The sequence below is a fragment of the Thermobia domestica genome, chromosome 7 (genome assembly GCF_964235325.1).
Source record: "Thermobia domestica chromosome 7, izTheDome1.hap1.1, whole genome shotgun sequence".
Classification (NCBI taxonomy): Eukaryota; Metazoa; Arthropoda; class Insecta; order Zygentoma; family Lepismatidae; genus Thermobia; species Thermobia domestica.
The window spans coordinates 33,932,492-33,946,916 of NC_137460.1; the positions used below are offsets into that span (position 1 = coordinate 33,932,492).

Consider the following 14,425-nt stretch of genomic DNA (forward strand, 5'->3'; position numbering starts at 1 on the left):
TGGAGTTGCTCCGAGGTCATGAATTCTGAAAGCTATAGCGAACTTTTTTCAAATTCTAAGTAAAAACTAACTCTATGATCTCTGAAACCCCGGAGGTTCAATCCAGCATTCACAAAAGCTCTCCATTGATTTCTGGCCTTTGCCAACTGGATCGAGTATCTAGTTTGCATTTATATTTCTGCGAGATCCATGTTGTTTTCCCATCTACACGTAGGTCTTCCTAATGGCCGTTTTCCAATTGCATTTCCAGTTAAAACTCTGAACTTCTTGGATTTCTGTTTGACAGAACACGAAAAAAGAATTCGAATTATCCGAACTTCAAATTCCCCAAAACATATTTTTTTAAGTACTTAAAATCAACGAAACCAGTAAGTGAAAAAAGAAAGCATTTTATCTTTAACTCTTTCAGCCCTGATTTTTTGTTTACTCATCGATTTTTATTGTTTTGCAATATTATGTTTTTTGACTTAACAAATGAAATGCAATCACTATTTTGGTTGCGGTTCCCATATTTACATAATTATGAGACGTACACATTTGTGTACAATAGGGTTAAAACATCTATGAAAATAAATAATAAAAAAAAGCATTAATCAAAAATATAATTGTATTGTGCGTAACTTAGAGACTCGAAATGCATCAGTAGGAGTAGAAAAATTAACTTACCGCATTTTTTTTTCGCTAAAAACAGAACAGCCTACATGGCTGAACTTCGTCCATTATGGTAAAGTCTACAAGTATTGTGCGTATCTACATAATAATAGATGAAAGCACTAGAGAAATAGCGGGAAATGATTTAGATAAGTTCAAAGAATGTAGACATTAAAATCAGCCATTTTGAATCCTGTATAGTAATTATGCTAACAAATGAAAATCTTTGAGTTATTGGATACGTACTTAAATTATCCCACGGTTATGCCGGCAAGGTTCAATGAGACGGTGATGAGGAGAGATGAATGAAATGGTAGAATGAAGAAAGTGGGAGGAAACGGGAGAACCCCGAGGGAACCCACGCACATGGTGTTTGTCCACCACAAAGTTTACTTGGTGGGGGCTAGGATCGAACCCAGGACCTCAAGCACCAGAAGTGAACGTTCTACCACTGAGGCACTGAATTGTGCTAACTTTTAAATATAGTGTACACATATGTTTTCGCCAGGGCCGAAAGGCGAGCCTATTATTTGAGTGATTCAACACTGCGAACAAACAAAAAAACCTTTACTCGCATATAAATTAGGCCTCACACCATTTAAAACACATTCAAGTACAGTACCATATACACTGAATTAGCTCAAAATGAGACACACACACTAGTAACAATCTTATTTGTTCTCACTGAAAGAAGTTCATGATCTTCGATTGCTTGAATTTGATTTTCCTTTACACGGCTAGCAAAATCTTCAGTTTCCCTTATTGCGTGGAATACATTTGGTTTCACATTCAGTAAACCCTCTTAAATTATTAATCATTTAAAAAAATTAGATAAGTTTGAAGTTTGGTACTTACTCTTTCTTTATTTCATCACCTGCCTCTTCTTCATCATCATTATCATCAGGTGAACTATGTTTAGTGCTACTCTTCCTTAAGTCTGCCTCTGGATAACTGAAAACCAACTGAAACTGCATTCTTGTGTTTGCAGTCTGTCCAACACTGAAAATTCTTGTACTGTAATTACTTCCAATTATCCAAAGAGAACGTTCAAAAGTTTGATTTACACAGAATTTTTACTATCTAGGTATTTATTTTCATTACAGCTATCAAGGGGAATAAAATTTTGTTCGGATTATTCAAAGTCGAATTAAATTAAAGTCCACTGTATTCAGGGTGCGAAATCCTGAGGAGAGAAAGGGGGAATTCATCCACTTAATACTTTTGGAAGAAAATTCCTCCTTACTAAAACCTTACTGGGGGGGGGGGGGAGAGTTAATAAAATTATACTATTATAAGAAGCGTGGAAATTAATTACAGTAATTCACATATAGGACTAATTAATATATGTTTCACATGTAGGCCTAATTAATGGATGAAGTAGTGGTTAACAGTATCCCTAATCTTTCATAGTTTAATAAATTGTGGATATTCAAATATGTAAACTCTCCCTTTCGAGACATTTCGGTGCGTTTATATACAGGGTGGTGGTAACTCCACCGACAAACTTTGGGAGATGATTCCTTATATGAAATGAAAAAAAAAAAAAGTTCTAATAAACATGGGACTAAAAACGTCTCCTTTCAGAGTTATGTACCACCGAAAATTCGAAAATTCACGTTTCGAAACGCTCTGCCTTAGAAACTACAGGGCCGATCCCAAGCGGTTTAAGGAATTACAAAGGAACTAGTATGCGAACTATCTAAATATCCAGTTTTACCATATACATTTCTGTCTCTCTCTCTTCCCCATCCTCACCCACACACACACGCTTGGAGTGCTATGATTTTGTACCCTGAGTTTGTATTTACAAATTAAGTGATTGAAACCTTGAACTCTTTGAAGATAACACCACCGTTGTGGTTAAAATAGAAATCATTAAATATATACTTTCGAAAGAAACAGCTGTTAAAACTCTGAAATCTTCCGTCCCAAAACTTCGAACACTTAAAAAAAATAATAATGAAAGTAATAATAAAAAAACAGTCGGTTTACATTCTTTGGCAGATATATAAACTCATTACCAAGCGTAATGATTTCACAAATTTCCTCAACTTGTAACAAAAAAAAAAAAAAAAAAAAAAAGATCGACAAGTGTTCATAGTTTTTTTTTTTAATATGTGTGCAGTAATCCAGTTAAAAAGTTGTTTGATTAGACGTATAGTTGCATGGACTCCGAATCGCGCAAAAGTGTGAATCTTACTTATTTCATTACCTCAAAAAATCAATCAAGATCAGCCCACACTACAGGTCCTGACTAAAGCTGGATGAGGTTAAAAATTTATCACGTGACGTAAGTTAAGGGGAAGAATTGTTATGAGGTTGAGTAAAGTGAGGGAGGAGAGAATACTGGTGTCTAGTTTAATAATTGTGTTTATGCTGTTAACCCTCCTCATGGTCTACACGTTGTCGACGTAGGAGGGCTTGCGTGCTTCCGTGATGCTGTGAGCGATGCTGGTGGGAGCAGCAGCTCCTGGTAGGGTCACCCAAATCAGTAAGGTCACAGCGGAGAGGCCAGACAAAAGGTAGACCACTTAGTTAAGGGAGATTATAAGATTAGAATGGACTATACTTTAATATTATTGGAATAATAGTGGTAATTATATCTGGTTGTTTTCGAAATGTTGTGAAAGGAAAATTGTTAATACAAGTTCTGCCATTATTTTCTTTTACACTAAAAAGTCTTGATATGTTTCTAGTATTGTACTATTGAAATGTACGAGGTATGATTAGAAAGTAAAGTTACAAAGCCTCGCATCGTGGGGTGAGTTTGAAGATTCCCTCTTAGTAAAAATCCTGTCTGCGTTCAGCCACGTTGTCACGAAGTGTTTCACCTTGTCTGAAGCTAAGCGACGGCCTCCGATATGCTCCTTCAAGTCGCTTGGAGCGAGGCCCGGGCTGTAGGAAGCGTAGTTGATGATGTGCCAGTGACAGTGCTTCAATAGGCGTGCTGGTTCGGCCACTGCACTCCTCGTCGGTGATATTTTCTCTACCAGCCGCAAGCTTTCGACACCATTCGACGACATGCTGACGAATCATTACAATCTCTCCGCAAACTTCTACCAGCTGCCGGTGAATTTCAGCAGCGGTTACATGTTCCGTCCACAGCAATCGAATAACTGAGTGAACTTCTTCATGAGACCAGTTTTCCAAACGAGTCGCCATTTGTGTTTACCTAGAACTAGTGCCGTAGGTGATGGGTGGCTGAAACTCTGCGCAGTTGCCGCACACTCTTTATTCCTCTATAACAGACAAAACTCCAGAAGTATCAGCCTTGTAATCTTAGTTTCTGATTCTCCCTCGTATATTCCGGACAGAGTAAATATTGTAAACGCGTGAATCTGAAAGGAATTAGCTGTTTTTAAGTGCATATTTGCATCCATATTTTCAGACTTTTTTTTTTTTTTTTTGGCGTAAATGAATACAGGCCTTACTTAAAACTTTCCGGGTGGTAGTTGTGTAACTAGATTACTTTATGACTTAAGGAACCTGAAGATTTACTGCCGCATACATAAAACCTCTCATTGGATTCTATCCTTTGCCAAGTCAATTCTTTGAATTATTATTATACACAGCCCTGATATCTCCAGTAGTTACGAACAATAAATACATGCTTCTATGTTGTGTACACTATTGTACTACCGCACAAGACAACAGGGCAGTGCGCGACATGGCATCAGACACCAGTCGTTTTTTCGACTATACCAGGAATTTTCCCCGTTTTTTTGACAATTTTCCACATTCCTTGGACTCAAATTTCATAATTATACGTTCGTACCTTGCTGAAGTATTTGAATTTAGTACCGAAAGAATAACTTTGTGTAATGATGATGATATAGTTAACATATAGACACATTTTTATTTAAAATGTTGGCAGTCTTTTGAATACCAAAGATTGTCTGGAATTTTAAACAGAATTTCCTGCAACATTTAACCCGGGAACGGTCGACAGGTGAGCGCAGCGCTCACCCTGGTTTATGTTTTCGTTTCAAAGCCGCCCTAGTAGGGTCACAGACTTGAGGCGCCGTCTAGCTGTTTGTTGATGTGTCTTGTGTCTGAGAGTCAAGTGTAACCTTTTCATTCTCTTCTGTTGGAGTAGCACTGGCTTCATAAATGTGTCTATGCGTAATTTGTGAGCGCCACGCTCACCTGTCGACCGACGGCGTGAGTGATTATTTCGAGATCATGGACAAAAACAAGGAGCAGATTCAACTATGGTTTGCGAAAAACAGAAGAAAACGGTACGATATGCTGCCTGTCAAGTGATAATCTGTGGGAAACACACTGTCAGCATCTTCTGAAAGTATAATGGGTGACATCAGTACAGTGATGAGACATGCAATAGAACAGCGTCTTATTGATAACAGAAATTGATTTCATAAAAAAAACCTTTGATGATAAAAATATATATAACTTTAAGAATAAATGGTAATAAGAAATGGTTTTATATAAACGCATCATAATTTTATTTGTGATTTTATTTTAATAGTAATAATAATAAATCACAAAATGTCAACACTTAGAAATGTGTTGAAAATAAATCCCGTATAAAGTCATAAACAGCTATAGAAACGATTTTATTGTAAGTGAGCGCCGCGCTCACCTGTCGACCGCTCGCGTCACAAATCAACAGTCCACCGTTCCCGGGTTAAAGAAGCAATGTAAAATGAAGAACGAATTATTTCATTATTTGAGAGATGTGCTGAACGTGTCAATCTCTTATGAACTTTTTGTATCAAGTGTAATTACTTATTATTATTATTATGATTATTATTATTATTATTATTATTATTATTATTATTATTAGTAGTAGTAGTAGTATTAATAATAATAATAATAATAATAATAATAATAATAATAATAATAATAATAATAATAATAATAATAATAATAATAATAATAATAATAAAAAATATAACTTCATGGTAAAAATTAGATCTTTATCTTTTAAGTTTCAATTCTCCCTAAGACAGCGTTTCTCAAACTGTGGTTCTCGATGTATGGCCTTGTAATCCTCTTAGCTTGAATTAAACCAAAAATGACAGAGAAAAATCAAATTTATGTGAACTGAGTGTCACAAACCATAGCTGAAAGTCTCGAACAGGAATATAATGTATATATAATATTGTTAGTTTATTGATGTTAGCGTTCTCTTTCAACACTGGGGCTATATAAGACGTAGACTTATATAGGGTGTTTCAAAGTGAATATCGGGGTTTCTAAGGCTTTGTAGTACTTATTACATTTAACTTACAATTATAAGTAATACAGCAAATGAAAGAGCAACTCAAACAGTTTTTGTTATATGTGTTCAATGCGAGCACCATTCGTCACACGACACGTATCGAGTCGATAGGCGAGTTCTTCCCTAACTTGATCAGTGTGTTAGGATTAATTATTGCAATAACTGATTGAATTTTCTTTCTTAAATTCCCCAGTCTTCTTACAATTCTCCACACAGACATCATTAGAATTGATAATTCACGACTAGCATTCCGAATTGATTTCTTGGAGTACGCGAGAAATAGTTACACGGCGATAAATCAGGGGAATTCAACAATTTGGAAGAATACAGATCTGTCTTTTAGCCAAAAAGTCACTAACTGCGACTGTTCTGTGACATGGTGCATTGTCGTGCAATAAAGACCAGCTGCCTGGCGCTCGATACTCGGGCATTACGCGAACGATTCGCTTCCACAAACGCTCCATAACAGCCAGATAACATTCACCATTAACAGTTTGACTCTGTGGAACAAATTCCCGAAATATGTCTTTGGAATCGTAAAAGCAAATTAACATTGTCTTCTCCCGTGACTTTTGAAAGCGCAGTTTTTTCCCTTTCGGAGAACCTGGGGACTTTCTACGTAGCACTTCGACATTTTGTTTGCGGGTCGTACTTGAAACACCAAGTCTCGTCACCAGTTGCAATCGATTCCAGGAATGTTCTGTTCCGTCTGGCTGTTTTAAACAGGTCCTTCCAATGTTCAACACGAGCAAAGTTTGTGGTCGTTAGTCAAGATGTGCGGAACAAACCGAGCACAGAATTTTCGTTTTCTTTAAATCCTTTGTCAAAATTTCGTGAATCATGTCTTTCGTCGTATTTAATTCCACCGCCATTCATCTCACAGTCGAATTCGCATCGTGGACGATCATTTCACGCACTTGTTCCATCAACTCATCGCGATTTTGGTTTTTCGGTCTGCTTGGCTTTGGGTCGTCTTCCAAGGACTCGCGACCGTCCCGGAGTCGCGTATACCACTCGAACACACGTGTACGAGATAAGCACTCATCACCATATACATATTTCATCATTTCCAGCGTTTGTGTAAAATGTTTTACCTAGACTCTTTGCTCCAACGTATTTTTGTGACGAGTTGACACCAGATATACTAACTTTTCTTGCTAGAACTTGACACTGCGTTAATCGGTTTTCATGATTGTGGCCTCGTTTTGTTGAGCAGATTTTCCAGCTTTCCGATGATATGGTGCTCCAACAGATGGAGCTAGTGGTTATCTGTAAAGAAAAAAAAGTTCCATTACTTTTCCGACATACTGTGTATGGACACCTTTCGAAGAGACAAGAGTAAGATGGTCTGTAGAGCTTTCTGTCTTTAAAAAAAAAAAAAAAAAAAAAAAAAAAAAAAAAAAAAAAAAAAAAAAAAAAAAAAAAAAAGTGACCGTTTGAAAAAAAAAGTTTTGAGAAACGCCGTCATAAGGGATCATGTTTTAATTATTAAAGCTTATTTTAATCCTTGTCTTTCTGTAGGCTGCACACTACATAGGTCTAGGTTGCAACGTTGTACTTTGCGTCCAGCATCTTGTAGAAGGCTGTGTATTAGGAAATGAAAAGGTAAGTGTTACACAACGAAAGAGAATTTTACAAATTCTTAAAAATTAAATATGCTCAACGCTTTGTAAGCGTACATTAACTTGTTCTTGATGTTTTAAACCCAGACGTAGTACTTTCTTGAAAGGTCAAAGTTATTATAAAATGTGAATTACGTAAAAGATGAGTCGTAAGGTTGAAACGAAGAAACCATCGTTAACTCAAGCATCTAAATTTGTCAAGTCACTGTAAACAACGAGCTTTGTAGAAGATGAAAGTTGTGAATTATAAAATTGGACATATATTAAATAGTTGAAAAGACTCATATCTATTTAAGCGCCCTTTAAATGTAGAGAAACTGCATGTACGTACTTCTTTTTTCTCTCAATTATCTTGCATATAACAAAAAACAGTGAGCTTTCATGTTCTGTGCAAGTATCGTATTTTAATAAGATTAATTGTATAGAGCGTTTCACCCTTAGATTGCAGTACAGGGTAAACGGAGCGCGCTGTTGCCACATTTTTTCCGCCGTATGTTTTCGTCTGAAGAAAGATCAAGAAAGAAAGAGTGACTAGAGTCTGTAAATAAAGCCTTTCTTAAATTCATATATTTTCATCCTGTTTGTCATTTCATTCGCGCAAATTCACTTGGAACGGCGAATTGGAGGGTACGAAACAACAGTCTAATAATTGTGTGTTAGAGGTTTCCTGATGGGAACAATACGAAATCGAGAGAACATATGATTGAAATAAATGACAGGTTAAACAGTTTCATACAGAAATTTCCTGTACCGATTGTGCGGCAAATTAAGGAATAGCAATGGGTAAGATACTGCTACTGAAGTTGGATAAGAGTGAAGACTGGATTAGGGTTAAGGCTAAGTTTGGCAAGAATGGGCATAAGGAAAAGCATTGCTATTTACTCCTGTACTGCAATCTAAAGGTGAGACGCTCTATAGAAAGAGCATTTTTATTTTCTTCATTAACTAGAATTTTCTAATGCAATGTATGTTTTCTTTGTTTTCAGCTTTCGAAGCAAGCTATAAAGGACTACAACAGAGGTAGAATGTACTTGTCAGATTTGGCGAATAGAGAGGGTGTCCCCGTTTTCGATAACATCGCAGAATCTGTGGAATGTGCCGTTCAAAAGTGTAAAATGCGGTAGTAACATCTCAGCCTAGGAATAGAGAAATATAAACAAAAGGGATAGGGTAATATGTGAAGAAGAAAACAAGTAGGAACTCACAGTATTGATGTTGTGTGTATATATATAAAACATTTAAAAATATGAACAATTGAATGATTTTTTTTTTCGTTTTCGAGAAGGAGAGAGATTGATTTGGTTCTACCTCACCAGATGACAGATGCGCAAAACAATTGAGTCTTTTATTTTTCGTTAAGTTGAGAGACCTGCACTGGTTTTGTATTTATGTTGTAATAATAATAATAATTTATGCACTCGAGAGAAACTTCTATGTGTAAAAAAGAGCCAGGCGCAAGCACGAAGAAACTTAAAAGAATGGGGACCAGGATATGTTGAGGAATAGCAGAATGTGTTAAAGTACCTGACAATAGTGTGAAGAGGGTTTCGCTTTGGTGTTTAAAAGGAAATGTTTTGTACTTACAGGTGTCTTTTTGTTTTTGTTTTTGCATTTACAGATATAGATAGTAACATGTGTACACATGGAAAACACTTACAATACATACATACACACAAACACACATGATGTTATATATGTATATTGTGTAGTGTTTCATGTAATCAGACGTTGTACTCCATTATACTGTAGGTGATTGGTTGTTTTTAACTTTTTGTCAAAGAAAGAATTTGCGTATTTAAGTGCTGTTTTGAGCAGCTTATGGACTTTCTTGAAAGGCAGCTGTATTTAGCTTTATATCAAGTGAGAGAATATTTCACACTTTCTAATAATAATACATTTAATACAACAAGAGTGAATTTGGCATTAAAAAAATAAACAGACTTTGTTTTCTGTATTTTTAAGAAAAGGTAACTATTTATAATCGAAAAAAAAGAGATTTGTTCTTTTTTTAAAACGTTATTTTTATTTTCTACAATTCATTTCCTCACAGTAGGGTAAATGTTTATACGATCCCCTGTTGCTAATGTGAATTTTGTTCTTTTTTTAAAGTCTGTACTAGTTTTTGTTCTATTTATTTTATTAGTGTAAACAAGCGCGACATTAATAGCTGTTTTTAAGATGTGCATTTGTAAATATTCTGTAGATGTAAGCCACGTTTGTAATATTACAAAAAAAATCAAATTGTAGAATGGTTGTATTTGTATATATACATATGTGTATAATTAATTTTTTTTTTTCTATCACGCATCTTTTGTTTAACTGTTTCATGTGGTCCCTTATGTGATTGTGAATGTTCTACCATATGTGGGTACGTACAAGCGTGCAGCAACAAACACCTCTTTGTACTCTGTGTCAATGGCAGCGAAAATGTATATATATATTTAAAAAAAACACCGATAAAAGGAAGAAATAGTTGCAGGCAGCTTTTTAAGGGTGTAGAATAAAGACACTATCTTAGAAACTTTTTTAAATGTATTTTTAATGTTCACTTTGAAAAAAATACAGTGCGTTCGATTTAAAACCGGCCCCGAGGTACAGATTTGGAGAAAATTTTGAAGAATGTCAGACCATTTTCTTTTTTTTCTTTTTTTAATCATTTCCCATTCTTGTTTTCTCTTGTCTTTTGTACATTCTGATGACGATTAATTCATTGCTCGTATTCCAATACGATCACAGTATGTATACAGTGCGTAACAGAACGTAGTTTTCTTAATGAAAACTAAAAATAACAAGAAGATATGCCTTGAATACTTCCCATTGTCGTCGATATATTTTTTTTTTTTCGTTCCATATTTTACTGCCTGAGGATGGTTTCTGTTTCACTTTTGAAAGCTTTCACAATTGTATTGTATTTTTTCACCTGCTTTCTTCACGCAATATCGTGTATTTCGATTTCCCTGCGTAAACGTTCATAAACATAATTAATTTAAAATGTAGAATGTATTTTTTTAAAAAATTGTGTTTAATGGCGGTTCTTGGGAAGTCACATAGGTAGAAAATTAAATTTTGTAACTACATAGCTCCCTGAAGCTATATGGAGCTTTCTTTCTTTAGATTGAAGCCGTGGTGGTTATTTGGTTGAGCGTTCACCTCTGGCGCGTAGGGTCCCTGATTCAGTCCTAGCTCGCACCGAGTGGACTTTGTGGTGGACAAACACCGTGTGCGTGGGTTTTCTCGGGGTTCTCCCGTTTTCTCCCCACATTATTCAATCCACCATTGCATGCCACCGTCTCCTTTAGTCTAGCCGGCATAATCGTAGGACGTAAAACTGATTTTTTTGCCTTAGATTGTAACGGTAAAATGTACCGTTAAAATTAAAATTTAATTTTAAAATTTTACCGATGTGACATCTCTCAAGAACCGCCACATGTATTTCAAATAACGAGGATGAAATATAGAAACACATTTTCGTATAAACAAAATAAATTCTTTTGTAGATTGCGTCTATATTCTGCAATCCTAAAATTATATGATGTGAACAAGTACAACTCTTAGCTATGCTCCCGACACAGGAGAAAGGATAAGTAATGTGTGTGAATTGTTTTAGAACATTATCGTTGTCAATGAATGTATTGGTCCTTAAAAATATCAACTGATGATTTCTTTCTTCTTTGTCTCTTGTAATCACACATAATAAAGCCAAGACATCGTATCGTATTTAATCACTTTTTATTGTATTTAGCAACTCTTGTTTGAATACGCAAATGTCTTACAATATATTTATTATATGTGTGGTGATGATTTTATGTAGTACTCACTATTACTACGTGTTTACTCTTATTAGGTCATGGGATGTTTTTAATCAGGCTTGATAAATAGGTTCTTGCTTCGATCGAATGCTTCTAATTAAAAAGTTTACAGAATTACACGTTCAACGCCTGACTGGTATATTATCGGTAGTTGTTATTTGGTTTCTCTTACAATTAGTCAGTGGTATTACGAGTGATAGTGACGCCTTCACATAACACTAAGTACTTAGACACTTTTTAGTGCTGTGTGATATTGTTTCTATATATATGCTTCAAACGTTTTTCTCTCCAGATTTTCACAAATAAACTGAATATTTCACAGTTGCAACTTAATTTACATGTATGTCTGTAAAAGTTTTGAGAATTTGAAGAAATTAGATATTTCGGTAGACATTCTTACACTAAAAGAAAACACGTTAAATGTAAAAATCATTTCAAAGTAAGTGTAAAGGTTTAGATGCAAAGCTCATATTCTCCACCTGATTTGAAACTGAATTATATATACATGTTTTTTTGAATTATGTATACTGAAAACTACACTTTATTGCACGGATTTTAGGTTAAACAAACATATTGATGTTTCACAAAGTGCGTGTAAATGTAACAATCCTCAGAAACAGTCATAGCAGGGTTATTTTGCGTAGTTTTACGCTTGTGGTAAAAAGTCAGTTAGGTGCAAAATGTGAATGTTGTATCAGCCTTTCTGATGTGTATTTCAGAACGTGGTAGACAAAAACTTTGTAATTGTTTTGATTATTTATTTGTACATTCATTATTAATTTATCGTGTAGAGTATCAGAAGTTGTAGCTATTCACTAATTTGGCATTGTTTTTTTTATTCTGGCAAGCGTCACTCTTCATACTTCTTCATCACAAAGTAAAACAGATATTAATGCCTCGATAATTAGCTTCGATCGTATTTTCTTTTCTAGTATAAGTTTGCATAACTTATGCTAGTATGCGAAATAATTTTGTGCAGGGCTAAATTTTCTTAATTTTTTCTGCATATGTATTTTTCAGATTTATTTTCATGAGTAGACCGAAAGCTTATATGAAATAACCAAGAATACATTGTCGTGGTAGAATCTTCATAGGCAAATCTTCGGCCCTTTATGCAGTTTTTGTGCAGATGTAATAGGGTGTGATTATTAATTGCAACAAAATTAATTTATGTTATCGTAGAGCTTAATTGTTTATGAAAATATTAATTTATACGTGTTAAGTGTCGTAAATGAAAATAGGTTGCTTAAATGCTTCTGGTGATATCAATATGTATATAGGGTATTTAAAGAAGTAAGCAGGTTTTTCTTTTGTTTCCAATGTGATTTCAATATTGAAAATACTTGCTTATCTCTCTAGTTTAAATTTCAGTTTGTTAATATTATTTTAATTGCTGATTTATTCTATTTGTTGTTAAAATTCTTTTTACCATAAGAAAACAACTATAACAAAAAAAGATAATAATAAAAAACATCAGAAACTTGTGCCATTTACACATTAAATGTCTGGATGGAAATGATTTAAACAGTGCTGTGCCGTGGAGATGAGGGGCGAACGGGGCAACGGTCCCGGGCGCCAAAATAAGTGGGCGCAAAATTCGAGAGTAAAAAATGTGAATGTTGTTAGAGAAGCACAGAAGGAAAAAGGAGAAGCACGATTTATTTTTTAAAAAAAATTCTTGCGATTCGCGCCAACCATGGTGGCAGTTCGCGGCTGGTCTGTTCGACCTCACTCATATGTATGAGGGCGTCGTCGTATTCTCTCGGCCCTGGCGCTGAGTTTTCCATGGCACGGCACTGGGTTTAAGGATGGAGACTACTGAAGCCATCTTGAAACGTTAACTTAAGTTGGGTTTATTATATTTATTTATTTTGGGAGTTCAGGGAAAAATCGAGAGTAATACAGTCCAGGAATGAAATATTTTTGATCGAATCTTCAAAAAAGAAAATATACCTACAATTAAATATGTCAGACTTAATATTATCAATCTGTTATATATAATATAGGAAGAATGTTTTCTTAATTTAAGCCATCCGTAACGAAACTCCAATATTATCACCTTCTATGTTCTCCTGGATATAGGGGACTTCCAGCAATTTGTGTCAGCCACTCTAAAGTTCTAAATTTTTTAATTTAGTTTTTAGTTTTTCTATTATGCTCTATTTTGAACCATTCAAAACGATCAGTAGATATCAGTTCTAGATTTAAGCTTCATGTCGAAGCAAAACAAGATGTGAACTCTTTACTTCTTATAAGGATTATGAGAATTACTGTGTTACGTATCATTTTTTTTCTTTTAGAACTAAGAAATAAGAGTTGACTTAACCACATGATTGTCTTAACCATTTACTAGACCTTTCTTCCCAATGATTTCCACTGCATGGATTTAAAAACAGTGGAAAATAAGGGGTGAGTCTTTTTTTTTTTTTTTTTTCAATTTTAGAATAAAAATGTTTTACAATAACAAAAAAAAAAAAAAAAAGTGGAAACCATTCCTGATGTTTTGATTTAATTAGAATCAGTAGAGAATGAGGGTGTGAATTTACCCATCTCTTTTCCTTTCCTTTCGCGATTTAATATATACAGGGTGTTACAAAAATGTGGTACAGTATTTTTGGGAACAGATTCCTCACATCAAAATAAGAAAAAAAAATATTCATATGGACCTGTGCTCAAAAGTGGATAGCTTTGGAGTTATAGAGTGCCGAAAACGTGAAACAAGTGAACTTCCACTACTCTGGGACCTATTGTAGTCGGGTCAAGATATCACTGAGGAACTGGTATGTGAACTATCCAAATATCCATGCTTAAGAATGCTCCAGTACTTGCACACCAATTTTTAGAGAGGTAGGTGGAGAGTGATCAAGTACTTCCAAACAGCCTTTCTAAAAATGATTATGCAAGTACTGGAGGTTCTGAAAGATGGATATTTGGATAGTTCACATAGTGGTTTCTTTAGTGATATCTTGACCCGACTACGATCGGTTCCTATAGTAGTGAAACTATGGACCTTTAAAGTTCATTTTCGCACATCTTCGGCACCCTATTAACTACGAAACTATGCACTTCAAACCACAGGTCTATATGAACTGTTTTTTCTT

At 34.9% G+C, this 14,425-nt stretch overlaps 1 protein-coding gene across 10 annotated transcripts in view; it reads left to right on the forward strand.

The window, feature by feature from the left end:
• The window catches only part of raw (NDT-like domain-containing protein raw), a 482,020-nt gene extending 470,032 nt beyond the window's left edge, over positions 1-11,988 (forward strand). For all 10 annotated transcript variants that reach the window (XM_081764465.1, XM_081764468.1, XM_081764463.1 and 7 more), the window contains 2 exons: positions 7,415-7,498; positions 8,502-11,988. In XM_081764465.1, the coding sequence (XP_081620591.1) occupies positions 7,415-7,498; positions 8,502-8,639 (222 nt within the window). In that variant the 3' untranslated portion in view covers positions 8,640-11,988. The remainder of the gene's footprint in view (positions 1-7,414; positions 7,499-8,501) is intronic.
• Positions 11,989-14,425: the final 2,437 nt, after the last annotated feature.